The sequence below is a fragment of the Acomys minous genome (assembly GCF_964271855.1).
Source record: "Acomys minous genome assembly, chromosome: 1".
NCBI classification, from domain to species: Eukaryota; Metazoa; Chordata; class Mammalia; order Rodentia; family Muridae; genus Acomys; species Acomys minous.
This window is the reverse complement of record NC_140483.1, coordinates 154780448-154798314: the sequence shown is the minus strand read 5'-3', so window position 1 is coordinate 154798314 and position 17867 is coordinate 154780448. Positions and strand designations below refer to the sequence as shown.

Sequence of the window (17867 nt, the reverse complement as noted above, 5' to 3'; positions counted from 1 at the left end):
GGTTTTGTGAGTGGGCGGGTGCTCCCCTCCTTCCACCAGGAGTCCTGTCTAGTTAAAGGGTGTCCTCTTCCGTCTGCATGAGCCCTGCTACAAGGAGTCTCAGCTAGAGTCGCCCCCGTGTCCTCCCAGAAGTATACCCTGTTGTAAGTCTCCAGCTTGTCACAGATGCCACCAGCAGTGATTTCTCTTCTCTCTGAAGGCCTCTGTCCTCCTGGAGCTGGAGAGATGACTCAGAAGTTATGAGCACTGCCTGCTCTTCCAAAGGTCCTGAGTTCAATTCCGGAAACCACTTGATGGCTCACAGCCATCTATAATGAGATCTGGTGCCCTCTTCTGGCTTTCAGGCATACATGCAGGCAAAACACTGTATGCTTAATAAATATATAAATCTTTAAAATAAAAAAAAAAGAAGACACTGAAAGTTTCTTATAGTACCTATAGCACACAGTTGGAGGTAAGAAATGCCGAGTATGAAGCCATGAAAGTAAGGGAGATGAAATCTTGAAGGGGCCTCGAAAACCATCTTGGAGAGCTTGATTTTTATTTATTTATTTATTTATTTATTTTATTTTATTTGTTTATTTATTTATTTATTTATTTGAGACAAAGTTTCTCCATGTAATATCCCTGGCTGAACTCACAGAGATCTGCCTACCTCTGCCTCTCGAGTGCTGGGATTAAAACCGTGCACCACTACGCCCAGCTGAGTTTGTTTTTTTTAAGATTTTTTTTTACATTTAGTTTGTGTGTGTGTGTGTGTGTGTGTGTGTGTGTGTGTGTATGTGTGTAGATGCATGGGCATGGACACACATGTGTGTCATGCATGAGTATGGAGATCAGGGGTAACTTGTAGGAATTGTTTCTCTCCTTTTTACCACATGATTTCTACAGACTGAGCTCACGGCGTCAAGGTTGGCCGCAAGCACCTTTACCCGCTAAGCCATCTTGGTGGCCCAAGTTCCAAGTGTGTATCTTACTGACATTGAAGAGTCACCAAGAGTAATCCCTTAGATGCGGTGTGTAGAGTGATAGAATTAGATAAGAAGAGTCGGGTCTGCTGGCGCAGGCCTGCAATCCCAGCTGCATAGGAGAGTTCAAGGCCAGCTTGGCCAATTCATCAAGGCTTCACTGTAAAGGGAAGTAACATGGAAGAGGTGGTGGTGGGTACAGCTCAGCGGTAGAGCACTTGCCTAGCATGCTCAAGGCTCTCTAGCCAACCCTCAGCACTACAGTAGAGCTGGGGCCAGAAAATGAACTACATAAGACGGAGGGAGGGAGGTGAATTAGGAGATTGTTGCAGTGGTCAGAACTAGGCAGAGGTGACTGCAGTTGATGGCGCTCAGGCCAGCTGTGGGTATCAATCAAATCACAGACAGTCTCGATCTCCAACAGCCTCAGCGGATACTGCTGTTACTGAATGCTCAGTTACACCATTAGAGAGTGTTGAGATTACAGGCAGCAGCATTAAAGTGATTGCAAGTGCAGGATATGTCAAATGAAAATGTACTTTCCTGTTCCATTAACAGTGCCAAGCTGGCTTCTCTTTTTGGACTGGATCAAGCACCTATGGGCCATGGAAATGAATTCTTCCAGTACACAGCTCCAAAGCAGCCCAAGAAAGGCCAGGCGGCAGCAGTGACAGGTAAATTCAGAGGCATTAGGATTGTGTCGTACTAGGTTGGTTGGAATGGCTGTCTTCGGAAATTGACATGCTATAACAGTTAAATGAATTTGATGGGATTTAGGATCAGTTAAGAGACCAGCTCTGGGCCTATCCGTGAGGAGTTTCTATACTGGGTGAACTGGAGGAGAAAACCCACTTTAAATGTGTGTGGCACCGTCCATGGGCTGGGCTCCAGCACTGGGCGGAACGAGGGAGTGAGCAGAGCAGCAGCACTTGTTTCTCTCTGCTTCTTGACAGCAGTGCCCACGCCTGCTGCCATCCCTTCCCTACCACAATGGACTCTGACCCCCAAGGAAGCAGAATAAACCCTTCCTTCCTTAAGTTGCTCTGGCAGTTAGTTTGCTATAACACCACATAAAGGTACCAGTATCATGCCGAGGCCTCTGCCCACCAGTCAGCCCAAGCTTACCCCTAGTGGCGCTTGCCTTCTGAAGCTCTCGAGTCCTGGCTTCTAGCAGCAGCAGGGTGCCCTTTGTTGGGAACTGATAGGGACAATAGCAGGCAAATTCTGCCCTTATCGCTAAAACTGCCCAGAGCACTCATTGTTGCATCCTGGTTTGTTCATCACTGAGGACACAGGAGTCGTTTGTTAAACGGCATCGGCAGAAAGGGAGTCTGCTGTGTATCTTTGGTGTTTCTGGTGGATTGTCATTTCATTCTCACGGTGATCTTGTAAAGGAGGTGACATGACCAGATTTTGGGGGCTCTGAGCAGTTTGGGAATTTGATCAGTCAACCCTAATGGCAGAATTGAAATTTGAACTCTGAGTTGACTGACTGCACAGCTTTCTCTTTCCTCCGCACTTTGCTGTTTTGAGGCAAGAAGCCAACGAGGATAAGGGATTCATGCTGTAAGCCCCACGGAGAGCAGATAGTGAGGGACAGTAAATTAAATACTTGAAGATTGACGTGTGGGGGCCTTTTACATGCAGGCACGAATGACATTGACTAGTCACATGCTACTTGGCAGGATAGTGAACAGTAGTAGGAAGCAGATCTCTCAGGTACGGCCGTGTAAGAGGAAGACACAGACACTCCTGTCCATTCCCGTGGATTCTGCACGCGTGCCTCTGCCGTCCCGGTGTAGGATGCCCCTTCCGTCCTAAGCTGTTCTGCAGCTGACACCATCTGAGTACCCTGTTGCTCAGTTCAGTCCTGAAGTTTCGTACAGACATAATGTCAGATCCCTCAGACAGATGCCCTCACCTAAGAAGACAGTCAGGGCCAGGCCCTCTGTGCTCTGACTGACCGGCAGTCCCATGGCACCCTCGGCCTCTCCCCTGGTTCAGTAATTGGCAGGGATTACTCACAGAATTCAGGGTAATTGGGTTCTTTATGTTTGTTGGTTTATTAGAAAAGATATTATAAGGATACCAATACAGCCATTTGTATACAAATGGATAGAGAATGGTAGAGTAGGATGCATACTTTCTGGGCCCTCTATGGGCGGACCACCCTCCCTCTCTGGGCAGACCACTCTCCCTCTCTGGGCAGACCACCCTCCCTCTCTGGGCAGACCACCCTCCCTCTCTAGGTGGACCACCCTCCCTCTCTGGGCAGACCACCCTCCCTCTCTAGGTGGACCACCCTCCCTCTCTGGGCGGACCACCCTCCCTCTCTAGGTGGACCACCTTCCCTCTCTGGGCGGACCACCCTCCCTCTCTGGGCGGACCACCCTCCCTCTCTGGGCGGACCACCCTCCCTCTCTGGGCGGACCACCCTCCCTCTCTGGGCGGACCACCCTCCCTCTCTGGGCGGACCACCCTCCCTCAAGTGGACCACCCTCCCTCTCTAGGTAGACCACCCTCCCAGCACTTTGTATGCTTTACAGCCTAGAAGCTCTTCAAGCTTTATGCTTCAAGAGTTTTTATACAGCTTGCTCTAGCCCATCTTTCCTCAAAGTTGGTGAGTGTACCTAAAAGTTATAGTCCCTAATCCTGTAATTACTTTGTGTTCCTGGTGGCTGGCTCTGTCCTTAGGAGCCCCACCCTAAATTACCTCAGCAACAATGTCAAAAGACAAAATTTCAGTAAAGTTTTAAGAGCTTTCTTAACTGACTTTTATTTTGCAGTCCTAGAATCAGGAAGTAGCATGTGTAAAATGAGGCGTTCTGATGAGTTGAGAATAGGACCTTGGCTTTATATAGGCAAAAAGGAGCAGAACAAGTCAGAGTCTGGAAAAGCAGATTAGCCATTTTGACGTTCCTTTCCTGGTAAAAGAGGAAAATAGGCAACAAGGACTGGTCTGTGTGAGGCATCTCACATGGCACCAGACACAGGCACATGAAATTTGTTTTTTTTTATGTTTCTTGACTTAAAATATCAGCTTAAAAGTCCTGGGCTGCTGTTGTTGTTTTGTTTTGTTTGTTTGTTTGTTTGTTTGGTTGGTTTTTGTTTTTGTTTTGGTGACATGGAATTCTAAAATAATGTCACTCTATTTGATTTCTTCTGTTGGGCCTCAAGCAGAAGCTAAGTTCAAACAGCGCATCTCCTCATGTAGACCAGGTCGGCCTCCAGCTTGAGAGTCTCCTGTCTCTGCCTCTCACAGGCTGGGATCACAGGCATGTCCCTGTGTTCAACAGTACATAAACTCAGTTATGGCTAAAGGGACTAAAGGGACTCCAGGAAAGTCTGAGGAGCACTTCCCTCATTTCTTCATTAGCTGTGTGCTCCTGACTAGGTGTGGAGGAAAGAAAACCACCTTGGGCTTATCTGATGAAATAACTTGGGTTTTTTTTTTTTCTTCATTAAAAAAAAAATGGATTGATTGGCTGGTGTGGTGGCACATGTCTTTGATCCTAGTACTTGGGAGGCAGAGACAGGTAGATTTCTGTGACTTGGAGGCTAGAGATGGCTACACAGAGAAACCCTGTCTCCATCCCCCTAACCCCCAAATGGATTGATTGATTGTGTGCATGTATATAGGCATGTGCATGCCATGACCCAGGTTTGGAGGTCAGAAGATAACTTGTAGGAGTCAGTTGTCTCCTTCCGTCATATTGGTCCTGGGATGCTTGGCAGCAAGCATCTTAATGATTGAGCTACTTCCCTAGGCCCCTCCCCCTTTTTTCATAAAGGTAGAGAAATTTATAATTTTTGTGAAAAAATATTTTTCAAGTAAAAGAGAAGCTAGAAGGCATACAGGAGTGAATACCTTTTCACCTTTAGTGGTTTTACCTTTAGGATATAGTAGAGCCAGGTGTGGTGGCTCATGCCTTTAATCCCAGCACTCAGGAGGCAGAGGCAGGCAGATCTCTGTGAGTTCAAGGCCAGCCTGGTCTACAAAGTGAGTCCAGGACAACCAAGGCTACACAGAGAAACCCTGTTGTCTTGAAAAACAAAAACAAACAACAACAAAAAGATATAATAGAGTAGAAGAATGCCTTTTTTAATGAAGAGATTGAGAGGGGTCAAGACAACGTCACTGATGAACAGTGAAGCTGGAATTATCTAATCATCCCTTGGACAAAGAGAGGAAGTTAAAAAAACTTGGCTCAAAAATGTTTTTTCAAGACTGCACATTACAAGATTTCCTCTTGCTGGGTGTGGTAGTGCATGCATTTAATCCCAGCACTTGTGAGGCAGAGGCGGGCGGATTGCTGTGAGTTGGAGCCCAACCTCATCTACCAAGAGTGAGGACAGACAAGGCTACACAGAGAAACCCTGTCTTGAAAAACCAAAAAAAAAAAAAAAAAAAAAAAAAAAGAAAGAAAAAAGAAAAAAAGAAAAAGAAGATTTCTTCTTAAGTGCCAGGTTTAAGAATCACAGTAATGTTGACTTCAGAGAAGGAAGAATCCTGAGCTGATGGGAAGATCACAGGGTGAAGGCCATGCTCTCTGCCTGTGTCCTGGCAGATGCAGAAACAGCCCTTCCCCTTCAGGGCATGAGCTGTGGTGATAATAGCCTGAGAGAGCTACAAGACGCTGCCCTAACCCAGAGGAGATGCTGAGGTGGCCTCCACAGATACTAATTTTTTTCTGAGTTTCATACTTGTCTAGATTATCTCATGCTGGCCTCCCCACCCCACTCCTGTGGATTGCTTTATCAGAAGTAAAGGCACTGCATGCTAAAAAGTACAGATTAAACTAAACTGACTATAGCTTTATAAACACAATAAGGAAGACAGAACACAGCACTAAGAAAACACAGTGGTCACTTCATTTTCACAACTTGTTCCCACTCTTTGTAGGCTAATATTCTGTTTCTTGATGCCAATCCCTGGGCAATGTTTAGCTTTGACTTCTCTAGAATCAGTAAATTCAGATAAAACAGTGAGATGGTCCTCCCCCTTTCCTGTTGTGCTCTTACTCGGTGAAGATGTCAAATGACAGTTTCCCCTTGGCAATGATGTGGAACAGTCGCAGCTGAACTCCTGATGGGAGTGTAAGTTGCTGAGGCATTGCCAAAGGACACGGGCAGGGTAGAGCCAAAACAAGGTCTTCATACTGCTTCACCTCACAATTCTGTTTTCAGGAATTTCATCTAAGAGTCAGTGTGTGTGTGTGTGTGTGTGTGTGTGTGTGTGTGTTTATTTTAAGGATGTTTACCATAGCATGTATAACAGAAAATTTGGAATCTTCCCAAAAAAATGCAGCACAGTAGGAAATAAAATAAATTCTATTGTTTTGTTTTGTTTTTGTTTTTTAGGACAGGGTTTCTTAGTATAGCCTTGGTTGTCCTGGACTCACTCTGTAGATCAGGCTCACAATGGCTCATTTTTGGCTTCAGAATAAACTGTTGTCCTCTTTGAAGTTATGGCTGTATTTTTTACATCAACATTTGAACCACACCCATTACCTAAATCTATCAAGGGCTATACAGTAATGCTAATGATTCAAAATAGTATGTTAAGGGTACATTGCATTCTGCCGTTGTTTTGGTTTTTGTCTGTCTGTCTGTCTGTCCGTCTGTTCGAAGCTGGGTTTCCTTTGTGTAGTCCAACCTGGCCTGGAACTTATGATCCCCTTACCTCAGCCACTGGCATGCTGGTACCACAAGTGTTCACACTATACCCAGTGGTAAACTACATGCTAAGCTCAGGAGATGAATGTCTTAATAGGAAAGTAATGAGAGAACACAAACAAAATTAATAAACTTACTTACTTTCAAAACCCTTTTTTTACCCTTATTTTTCTGTATGAACACCTCCCCTCATTTTAGAGTACAAACACATTGTAGAAAGTCAGATAAATATAGGAAAGCACAATGAAAATAAAAATCACCTATAACCTCATCACTAAAAATTAAATAAATATTCTGAGTCCTTTCTCTGCAGTAGCTTTTTTTAGTATTTTAAAAGAAAATGAAGATTCAACTTGGCCCCTTTAATTTCTCATTGACTATATTATAAGTCTTCTCTATATTCTCCAAACAAACCTAAGTGGATGGCTTATGGCTCCTGCCTGGATTGCTTTTTGGTAGCTACACAAAATACTCTGACTAACTCTAAGAATTTACCTAATTTCAAGTCAGGCAAATGGTGATACATACCTGTAATTCCAGTACTCGGGAGGCAGAGTTAGGCAGATTGTTGTGAGTTCGAGGCCCGTGGAAGCTAGTGGTCTTCTAAGTTAATACATTCCAAAAGGCTCTACCTGTTAGACACCAGGATATTAGATTAGACACAGGAATGGGCAAGGGAGGGCTATTAAGGTGGGCTGAAGACAGCTCAGGATAGGTTGTAATTGGGCTGTGAACCTGCAAACACACATCGGTTCAATCACTGGCCTTCTAATTAGCTGATCAGCCCGGTAGGGCTCAGTGTCAGGTAGGGTTCCTTCCAGGAACTTTCATCCGTACTATCACCCTAAATTCCCTGTGCCAGAAGAGGCAATAGCTTTATTTGTATGTACCCTAGCTGTCAGATCTTTGAAAAGAGGAAACGTTGTAGGACGGCTTCTTGTCTGTAGTGTTTGATGCTAGGGCTGGAGTGGGTCTAGCTTCATCTACTGTCATTGTGTAAAGCTCTCTCAGCCCGTTTCCTCAACACCTGACACGGTCACAGAGCTATCGCCGGATCCAGTGATGATAGTGATAATGAAAGCATTGTTACGATAGTTGTTAACTATGAAGTGGAAATTTGAGGCTAGTTTTGAGGTTAAAATTCAAAAATTGAATGTCACCTTTGTTTTCTTCATCTTCAGGAACTCAGACAGCACCAAAGCCAGCAACAGCCACCACAGGCACTTCCTCAGTGCTGTTTGCAACTGCAGTGCATGCATATCGATAGTAAGTAGTCGGAGAGAAAAGTGAAATGCAGGCTGCAGTTCTTGTCCTTTCTCAGAAGCCTGGGCTCGTTGCAGCCTAGTTCCTCAGCATTTGCCTAGACAGAGCCTCAGAGAGACTCAGCACTACCTTATCTGCGCAGTTAGTGTTTGGACCCTCAGTTCTTAAGCATACTGTGCATAGTAGATGACTGAACAATACAGAGGTTGGGGCTGGGTGTGTTGGCACTCACCGTTAATCCCAGCATTTGGGAGGCTGAGACTGCAGGATCTTTGGGAGTTCTAGACCCGCCAGAGTTATACCAGTGAGACCATTTTGGAAATTGCAGAGGAGCTTTATATTAAAAGCTGCTTCCCTCTGAACTTTTCTAAAGGGCAACTGCCTTTAGCTGTGTCAGAACAGAAAACTGGCTCTTCATGGTTTAGAGGGGTCCTGATATTTGCTGTTTTCTTGCTTCCATAGCATAAGTGGTCAATATGCAAAGCAGGGCAAATTTGGAGCTGCTGTCTTGGGGAACCACACAACCAGAGAGGTAAGAAGCCCCATATTGATTCATACGCCACATCCAGGTATTATTAATACCAGGGGTCTGGCATTTATCTGCCTGGCCAGAGTGTGTGCTATTAGAATTGAGTAGACAGCCCTGGTTTGCTTACTGTTAGGCATTAGAACAAGTACAGCTGCTCCGAATGTTTGCTTTAGAGGGCTCCTCTGTGGTGGTGCCGGTGTAAGGGCGGGAAAGCTGTAGAGTGCACTGTTTGTCGGGTAGTTAATGATCACTCATCATACTGTCAGTGTGCTCTGTCTTTATGCCTGTGTCAATGACCAGTACTTTTCCTTGCAAGACTGAAAATAAGGTTGAGCGGGTGATCACTGTACAATAGTCAGGGTGAAGTGTAGTGGATGTTACTAATTGCTCCCAAGCGTGACTTCCTTGAGTTAGTACATCCAGCTCAAATACCACTCCAGAACATTGAATCATTGAGTTAGACATTATTGAGCCAGACATAAGAAATTCTGGTATTTCAGAGGTCCAGAGAACACAGTGTTCCTGCTACTCTGCCACTCTCAGCACAAAGCTAAGATTAGTTGCCCATGGTGACCAACACAATGGACAACACACTCAGGCACACCAAAACAGGTCTGGGAAATTTGAAGCACAAACCAGTGGGACTTAAATATTAAGCCACAGTATTAGTACTAAGCTCCAGTGGTCATTAGTCTTTCATCTGTAATCCTGCCTCGCCTCTTTCCTTTCCCACTCAGTTATTTTGAACTGATCTCCAATATACAATTTCAGTGGTAAATGTTTTAGTATATAATTCTAAAAGATGAGATCCTTTAAAACAAAACTGTCATGTCATTATCACTGTTAAAAAAGTAAATAGTGCAGCTTAATTTCAGTCACTTTTAGGATGTGATCAATTTTTTTCTTTTATTGTTTTTCTTCTATTGTTATACTTCTAATTGAACCGACCTCTAGTGAGGTTCTCCATTGCAGTTGGTTCCTGTGCCCCTTAAATCTTTCATCCTCCCATTAGGAGGCAAATGGTGCCTGGCTGCCTTTTGTTTTGTGTTTAGCAGCTGCCACTGATTATTATCCAATCTATTCTTTCACTGGAGATTATAATTTGGATCTGAGAACTCTAGTTTTGAGATGTGCTCGACTGCCAGAAAAGGTGGTGGATTGGAGAACCAATTAGAAAAAAAAGCAGTTAAGGGGCTGGAGAAGTGGCTTAGTGGTTAAGAGTACTGGCTTCTCTTCCAGAGAACCTGGGTTTGGTTCCCTGCACCCACATATTGGCTCACAGCTGTCTGTAATTCCAATTCAGGCGATTTCATGCCCTCTTCTGGCCTCTGTAAGCAATGCATGCACTGACATTTTTGCAGGCAAAACACCCATACACAAAAATAAAATAAATTGTGGGGGTTGGAGGGATGGCTCAATGGTTAAGAACCCTGGCTGCCCTTTCAGAGGACCCAGATTCAGTTACCAGCATCCACAGCACTGCTCACACTATCTGTAACTTCCATTCTAGGGCATCCAATGCTCTCTTCTGGCCTCAGCAGGCACCATGCACAAGGCACAAACATGGTACACAGACATACCTGCAGACAAAACACCTCTTCATATTAAATAAAAAATAGAATCTGATAGCTGTGGTAGCACAGATCTTTCAGAGTTTGAGAGACAGAGGCAGGAGGGTCTCTGTAGGTTCAAGGGCCAGCCCTTGAGTGAGACACTGTCTTAGCAAAGAAAGAAACAGTTAAATTGCAACAATTATATTGTAAAGTTTTTTCAATTAAAAAAAAAAGAAAAACAAGAACAAAAGCAAAAACAAAAACAAAAACCTACCTCACCGGAGAGCTGAAGAAATGATGAAGGGTTGATAAATTAAAACCTCAGAGAAAAACCTCACCAGTGAGATGTCTCTGTTCTGTGTCTCGAGCATATTGCTGATTTGAGGTGTAGTCTAGGCAGCAGGTAGGACACAAGCAGAGAGACTGCTTAAGAAATGAGAAACTGACAAAACTGGAGACTCTTGCAGCTCAATATTGATTTTCCCTGTGTGACATCTATTGAATTCAGGAGTGGCACCAAAGTCCAGACACTATGCCAGAGTCAGAACGATCCCTGCAGCTTTGTGGTATATAGGAGAGACACTAATTGAGGGAGAGGACCTGTAACAGGGAGCAGCCACCTTCCTTTCCCTCTATTTGCTAGATTTAAACTTTGTGGGGATGTAGCTGAAAAAATCTGTTGAGTAAAACTTTAAGAATCAAGGAGTTAGAGACTTTCTAGGCCTTTCAGCCAAAAGCTTGGAAAGGTCCTGCCGGAGATTCAGGGCAACTCAGAGAAGACTGATTCTTAAAAATTTTAATGATTTATTTATTTTAGGCATATGAATATTTTGCCTGCATTTTGTTTTTCTGTGTACCAAGTGAGTGCACGGTGCCCGTGGAAGTGAGAAGAGGGCATTGGCTCCCTCTGGAACTGGAGTTAGGATGGTTGTGAGTCACGGTGGGTGTTAGGAATCAAGCCTGGGTCCTGTGCAAGAAAGACCAGTGTGCATGAGCTCTGAGCCAACTTTCTAGCCCGGGTAAAATGATTCTTTCTTTCTTTCTTTTTTTTCTTTTTTCAAGATAGGGTTTCTCTGTGTAAAGCTGTGTAGACTAGGCTGGCCTTGAACTCACAGAGATCTGCCTGCCTCTGCCTCCCTGAGTTCTGGGATTACATGCGTCACTGCACCCAGCAGTAAACTCATTCTTACTAATGTCTAATCCTCTTACAACCAGGTCAGTCTACAGTTGAACTGAGGGTTCAACCCTTCACTTTGAAAAAAAAATCACATAAAATCACATAGCAGCCTTCACAGCTCCCCATATTTCTAAGGACAAATTTTATTCTAAAAATATGTATTTTTTTTTTTTTTTACTGTTTTTAGTTATGTGTAAGTACTTGTGTCTGCATGTGGGAATGTGCATGTGAGTGCAGGGACCTGAGGAGGCCAGAGGCATCTGTTCCCTAGAGTTAGAGGGATTATCATGGATTTGGGGAACTGGACTCAGGTCCTCTGGAAGAGCAGCAAGTGCTCTTAACCACTGATCCATCATCGTGTCTCTAGACCAGAGGGTGAAGTTTAATTCTTTGGAGGTTTGTTTAATCCATTTATAGTATACATATACATACTCATCCGTAAGTCTCTGGAAGATTGGTTCCAGGGTCCTCCCCTCTTCCTAAATAAGAAAAATCACAAATATATGATTCTTAAAAATTTTAATGATTTATTTATTTTATTTTAGGCATATGAATATTTTGCCTTGTGTAAAGTGCCAGAAGGCTACACTTGTATATCCTTCCATAAACTTTAAATCGCCCCTAAGTTATTTGTACCATCTAATAGAATATAAATGCTACATAGGTGTTCTATTATTTAAGGAATATTTTTTAAAGTATATGTTTAAATCTATAGGACTAGAATCCATTCACATGGAGGCTGACTAACATACATATATGTATGTGTGTATATATGTATGTGTGTGTGTATATATATATATATATATATATAATTTTGCAGTTTAACATTTTAAGTACACAGTCTGTGACTATTTTGCTTTATTTATATTTATTTTTTATCTGTATATGTGGTTTGCCTACATGTATGTCTGTATAGTACTTGTGTACCTGGTACCAAAAGAGGCCAGAAGAGAGTGTTGGATTCCCTTAGGACTGGAGCTACTGATGGTTGTGAGCCATCATGTGGGTGCTAGGAATTGGACTCAGGTCCTCTGGAAGAACAGCAGTGCTCTTAACTGCCGACCCATCTCTGCAGCCCCAGTCCAGTGGCTTTCATTACATTCATAGTACTAAGAACTCATTACCACTCCACCCATCTTTTAATAACCTCAAACAGAAAGCATCAGTAAGAGGTAACCCTTCTTCTCCCTTCCCTAGTCCACCATAACCTCTAATCCGTTATCTCTGAATTTGCCTGAATTTTACATACCTCTTGTAAGTGGAATGGTGTTTTTGTGATTACCTTACATTGTTAGCTCAGTGCCCTCAAAGTTCGTTTTTGCTTTTTCTTATTCATGACCCTGCTAAGTACATGTTCTGTACTATAATCTTGACCTCCTATGGATAATCCCATGCCAAGAAAAATACTGGTTATAAATAAGGGCAAAATAAATTAGCAGACAAACAAAGTTGAGAGAATCCATTGCCAGAAGATTGTTACTATGGGAATCTCCTCCACAAGACATGGGGAAAGTTCATGGATTCATTATCCATAATGGTTTCAAACTGTTGCCAACTTGAATAGCTATAACTAGGAGAGTGGGTAAAAATACGTGTGCTTTGTTCATATAGAACAATGGTAACTGACAGTAGAGAACCAAGTGGTGGTAAATGAAGTAACAAGGCGTAGTTTACATTGTAAGTGAAAAAAAAAAAAACCAGACAAATTCAAGGTCTGTAAGCTGTTTATATTCATTTACCTATAGTGAAATTGATCTGTGACTGTGTTAGAGTAGTGGTTCTCTGGGGTGGGGAGAGATTGTTGGCGGGAGGGGACAGAGGGAGCTATCTAGGATGTAGGAAAAGAAACACTGGTCTTTTCTCAATCTGCTTGGTAGCCACATGAGCACATATACATGTGAAAATTCACTGGGCTGTACATGTTTTTTTTTTCCCCTCAAATTGAAAAGGTTTTTGTTGGCCAGGCAGTGGTGGTGCACGCCTTTAATCCCAGCACTTGAGAGACAGAGGCAGGCTGATCTCTGTGAGTTCCAGGTCAGTCTGGTCTACAAAATGAGCCCAGGACAGTCAAGACTACACAGAGAGACCCTGTCTCGAAAAACCAGAAAACAAAAAGAAAACCAAACCAAAACCAAACAAAAAAGAAAGAAAAGGTTTTTGTTGTTGTTATTGATTGGCTGGTGGGTTTTGTTTGCTTTTTTGCTTTTGTTTTGTTTTGGTTGGTTGATTGGTTTTTTTGAGACAGGATTTCATTCTATAGTTCATGCTGAACTTAGACTCATGGCAATCCTCCTGCCTCAGCCTCCCAAGTGCTGGGGTTACAGACATGCACCCCAAATCTGCCTTGCATTTTCATAAAGTATCTGTTACCATTGCTTAGTTACCACTCATATGAATGGAAATACCAACAAAATAAAGCTATTGCTAATTATGGCTCAAGAGTGAGGCCTAAATGAAGAGGTAAAATGGGCAGTGAAAAATTGTAATTGACAGTCTGAGCAGTTTTGAGATGTATAACTGTATGAAGTGTAACCTCATGTCTTACTGCTGGTTCTGTGTTGCCTTTTAACATGCTTTCTTTTTCTGCCATTGTTTTTGAGTACAGTATAGGATTCTTCTTTACATCAGTCAGCAGCAGCCAGTGACTGTTGCTACGATTCATCTGAACTTTGAGCTAATGGTAAGAGTCCCTCAATCTGGAATCAGTAGCCCCATTAGCTGTGTGGGAGAGGTGGGCCTAGTCACCAGTAAGCAACCTTCCAGAAAGGCCTCCTGGCTTCTCTGGTGGGGGTGCAGTGGCGGGGAGGGCTCCTGTTGGCCACCTCTCTCAGTCCCCTGGATCGGTCTTCCTCTGTGAGCTGAGGAAGTCAGCTTTACCCATGTGCTGCCCTACATGAACTTTCCAAACTTTTCCCCCCCAGGTTCGGCCAAATAACTACAGCACCTTTTATGATGACCAGAGACAAAACTGGTCTATCATGTTTGAGTCAGAGAAGGCCGCTGTGGCGTTCAGTAAACAGGTGACGTCTTCTTACTCTTTCCTGGGCAAAGCCACAGCACTTGTCTGGAGTCTTCCTTATTTAAGTTATCAAAGACCATAACTGCTCTATGTTATTAATGACAAGGTAAAGAACCCACTAAACTTGCTGTGTTTCAGGAAAAGAATAGAAGGTTTTACTGAAACTGCCTGAGGAAATGTTGAAAGGGATAAATGGGGAAATATAAGCTTATTTGATTAAACACTTCTTGCTGGGATGGAATGGTTAAAGCACTCGTCGCTATACAAGTGTGGGGACCAAAGTTCACATCCCCCAGCACCCATAAAAGTGCTGGACAGATGTGACAGTTAGACAGTTAGATGGCTGGTTAGACTAAAAGAATCAAAGAGCTCTGGGTTCAGCCAGAGACCCTGCCTCAGTCAATATAGCAACCAAGGAAGACACCTGACATTAACCTCTGGCCTCCAGACACATGCAGCCACACACCCATGTGCCCACACATCTGACCATACATACCACACACACATACACATACAAAAATCCCCACTTTTTGGTATACAATTTTCTTAAAGATATATGAAACTTGTAAAAGTAGCATTTAAAAAAACTCAAAATTTTATAAACTTATTGTAGAAAAAATAATTTAAGGGTTAGTTAGTAAAGTGCTTGCTGCGTAAACATGAGGACGTGAGTTCAACCCCTAGAACCATGTGAAAAAGGGAAAGCCAAGAGTGGTGGTGCATACTTACAACCCCAGCGCTGCACAGGCAAGCGGGTGGATCCCGATGTTCACCAGGCAGCCACCATAGCTCATTGGGGCAGCTCCAGGCCAGTGGGAGATCCGTTCTAAAAATGCAAGATGGACAGCTCCTGAGGACCAGGGCTAAAGGTAGTACATACACATCCGAACACACATGTGCACCCATACAAATATACAGCACACACACACACACAAAATCCTAAATTTCACTACCCAGAGTACATGTGTTAACATATTACATTTAAAAAAAAATATGTGTAATAGGTGTAAGTATGTGTATTCCTTCAAGAGTTCTATGTTTTGTGTATTTTTTCTTTCCACCTCATGGAAAAGTATTAGAAGCTTGAATGAACCATGTGCCTTTCCCTCTAGAGGTCACATTGTTGAAATCTAATCACTGAGGTAATGGTAGTAGGAGGTTGGGTCTTTGGAGGTGATTATTCAATCATGAGGTCAGAGCCTCTGCATACCTACTGCTATTTCCTAGGTGCATTGCTAAGCACTCTGTATTAGCCCATTTAATTTTCAAAGCCACCCTGTAAGTTTTGCCAAGTTCTTTTCTTCATTTTGCAAGTGGGAACGGGTAGGTGTATGGAGATTAAGTTACTTGCCTCAGGTCAGAATTAAGAATTGGCAATGCCTAGATCTGAATCCAGACATTCTGACTCCAGTGCTGTCTTGTTAGGCACCTTGATCGCTGGCCAGATTACTGACTTTGGAATGGCTTACTTCTAACCTTGTAATCTGTCAGTGGATGGAGCTGTTGGAGAAAGAATATTAGCAGTGATCAGATGGCTATGAAGCTTAAACCAAGCTTATGGCACTCCGATTTTGATCTTTCAGGTGTGTGTGGCCAAGTGCAATAGCATTTCGTCCTTGGACGCAGTGCTCTATCAGGACCTGGTTGCAGTAGAGGGTCCTGCTGTGGACACTGGCGATTCTTTGGAAGTAGCCTATACGGGCTGGCTCCTTCAAAATCATATGCTGGGTCAGGTAAGACAGCATGCTCTGCAAGTTCTTTCTATGTGTGTGGCATGTGGCCTTCCATGTGCACATGGAAAGTGAACTGTGGCTATTGGCCAGTAGAAACCTCTGGGGAGGCTGAATTAGTCTCCACAACTGTATTTGGGACACACTCCTGAAATGCTCCTGTCAAATGTACTCAGTGTCCCCACACCACATCTCATATTCAGGTGGAAACAGTTTCCAAAGGATAATTCATGTATGTCTTGTCCTCACTGCCAGTGTTAAACTTGAATATATCTTTAGGAAGTAGATCTTATTTTTAGCCCTTTTCACCATCTTTCTTTCTCTTTTTGAGACAAGGGCTCACCATGTAGCCCTGTGTAGCCTGGAACTTGCTATGTAGACCAGGATGGCTGGAGATCTCAGAAGTCTGTCTGCTTCTGCCTCTGCCCCTGTCTGCAGAGTGCCAGGATTAAAAGCACATACCAACTGTGTCTAGTTACTATTTTCCTTTTTAACAGACACTATAAATATGTTGGAATTGTTGTGTTTTTAATATTGTTAAATTTATAAAAATAATATGACATGACAGAAAGAGCCGTATGACTTAGAAAGTGTGAATGTGTGGAGCACAGTGGCACAGGTCTTTCATCCCAGCCCTTGGGAGGCATGTATAGGCAGATTTCTATGAGTTTGGGCCCAGCCAGGGCTACATAGTGAATTCCAATCCAGCCAGGGCTACATAGGGAAACCCTGCATCAAAAAACAAGGGCGTGATGCCGAGCGTGGTGCACACCTTTAATCCTAGCACTTGGGAGGCAGAGGCAGGAGGATCGATATGAGTTTGAGGCTAGACTGGTCTACAAAGTGAGTCCAGGACAACCAAGGCTACACAGGGAAACCCTGTCTGAAAAAACAAAAAAAAAAACAAAAAACAAAAAACAAAAACAAAAACCAAACAAACAAACAAAAAAAAACAAGGGCGTGGAGCCAAGTGTGGTAGTACACAACTCTGATACCAGCACTCAGGGGCAGAGGCAGGCGGATCTCTGTGAATTTGAGGCCAGTCTGGTCTACAAAACAAGTCCAAGGCAGCCAAGGTTATACAGAGAGAAACCCTGTCTGTCTGGAAAACCCAAAAACCAAAACCAAAAACAAGGGTGTGGGGGATTAAGTCCCAATTGTTTCCCAGTTTGACCTGATCAGCTCCCCTAAGCACTCCCCCCCCCCCCATTTGTGCATGGATGTTGGTGATCTTTGCACGGCTTTCTTGGAAGGGCTGTCTCAGCACCAAATGAGTACATTTACTGAGACTATTTGAAGATGGCAAGTGCTTCAGTGAATGGTGCCAGAAATGTGTTCCCCCAATTTGACAAATCAAACTATGTTGTAGCTCCATCTTTTTATCCTCTTCAGGAGCCCTGTGCCCATTATACCTGCCCACTTCCTGTTCAGGAAGTACTGACCTCGTTAGTTAATTAGCATCATGATGGGTATTGTTTTTGAAATCGGCTGACTTTTTTTACTTTACCAAATGGCAGGTTTTTGACTCTACTGCTAACAAAGATAAACCGCTTCGCCTGAAATTAGGATCAGGAAAAGTTGTCAAGGTAAAACCCTGTTTTGGAATTAAGCTTAAATGTTGTGACATCTCTAACCTGACCTCTTTTAGAGTCTGGAAATGCTTGGTTGGAAAGTAGGAAGGGAAAAGGTGTTTACACTGCTGACATTGGGAGATGTTTACCTATGAGAAGCTATAATGAAGATGAGTGCAGGTGTTTTCTTAGACCCCACCCTTTCTTTTCATCCTGTGCCTCTAAGGAAATGATTTCATTGTCCTACTGCGTAATGGAGAGGTGCCACTGTTCCTTCTAGCAGCTGCCATAATGCTTGGTTCTCATCTGTTTGATTTGATGGAACATAAGGACCACAGCTTTGGGATTTGACTTGTGAATTTTGCTTGATCAATGAACATT

The 17867-nt window shown here is 43.4% G+C and overlaps 1 protein-coding gene across 3 annotated transcripts in view; it reads left to right on the top strand.

Annotated features, from left to right (window-relative positions):
- FKBP15 (FKBP prolyl isomerase family member 15) overlaps nucleotides 1-17867 on the top strand; it is a 60431-nt gene that overhangs the window by 7295 nt on the left and 35269 nt on the right. For all 3 annotated transcript variants that reach the window (XM_084803242.1, XM_084803241.1, XM_084803240.1), the window contains exons 2-8: nucleotides 1527-1642; nucleotides 7826-7910; nucleotides 8370-8439; nucleotides 13772-13846; nucleotides 14088-14186; nucleotides 15769-15918; nucleotides 17433-17501. In XM_084803242.1, coding sequence (XP_084659368.1) covers nucleotides 1527-1642; nucleotides 7826-7910; nucleotides 8370-8439; nucleotides 13772-13846; nucleotides 14088-14186; nucleotides 15769-15918; nucleotides 17433-17501 — 664 coding nt within the window. The remainder of the gene's footprint in view (nucleotides 1-1526; nucleotides 1643-7825; nucleotides 7911-8369; nucleotides 8440-13771; nucleotides 13847-14087; nucleotides 14187-15768; nucleotides 15919-17432; nucleotides 17502-17867) is intronic.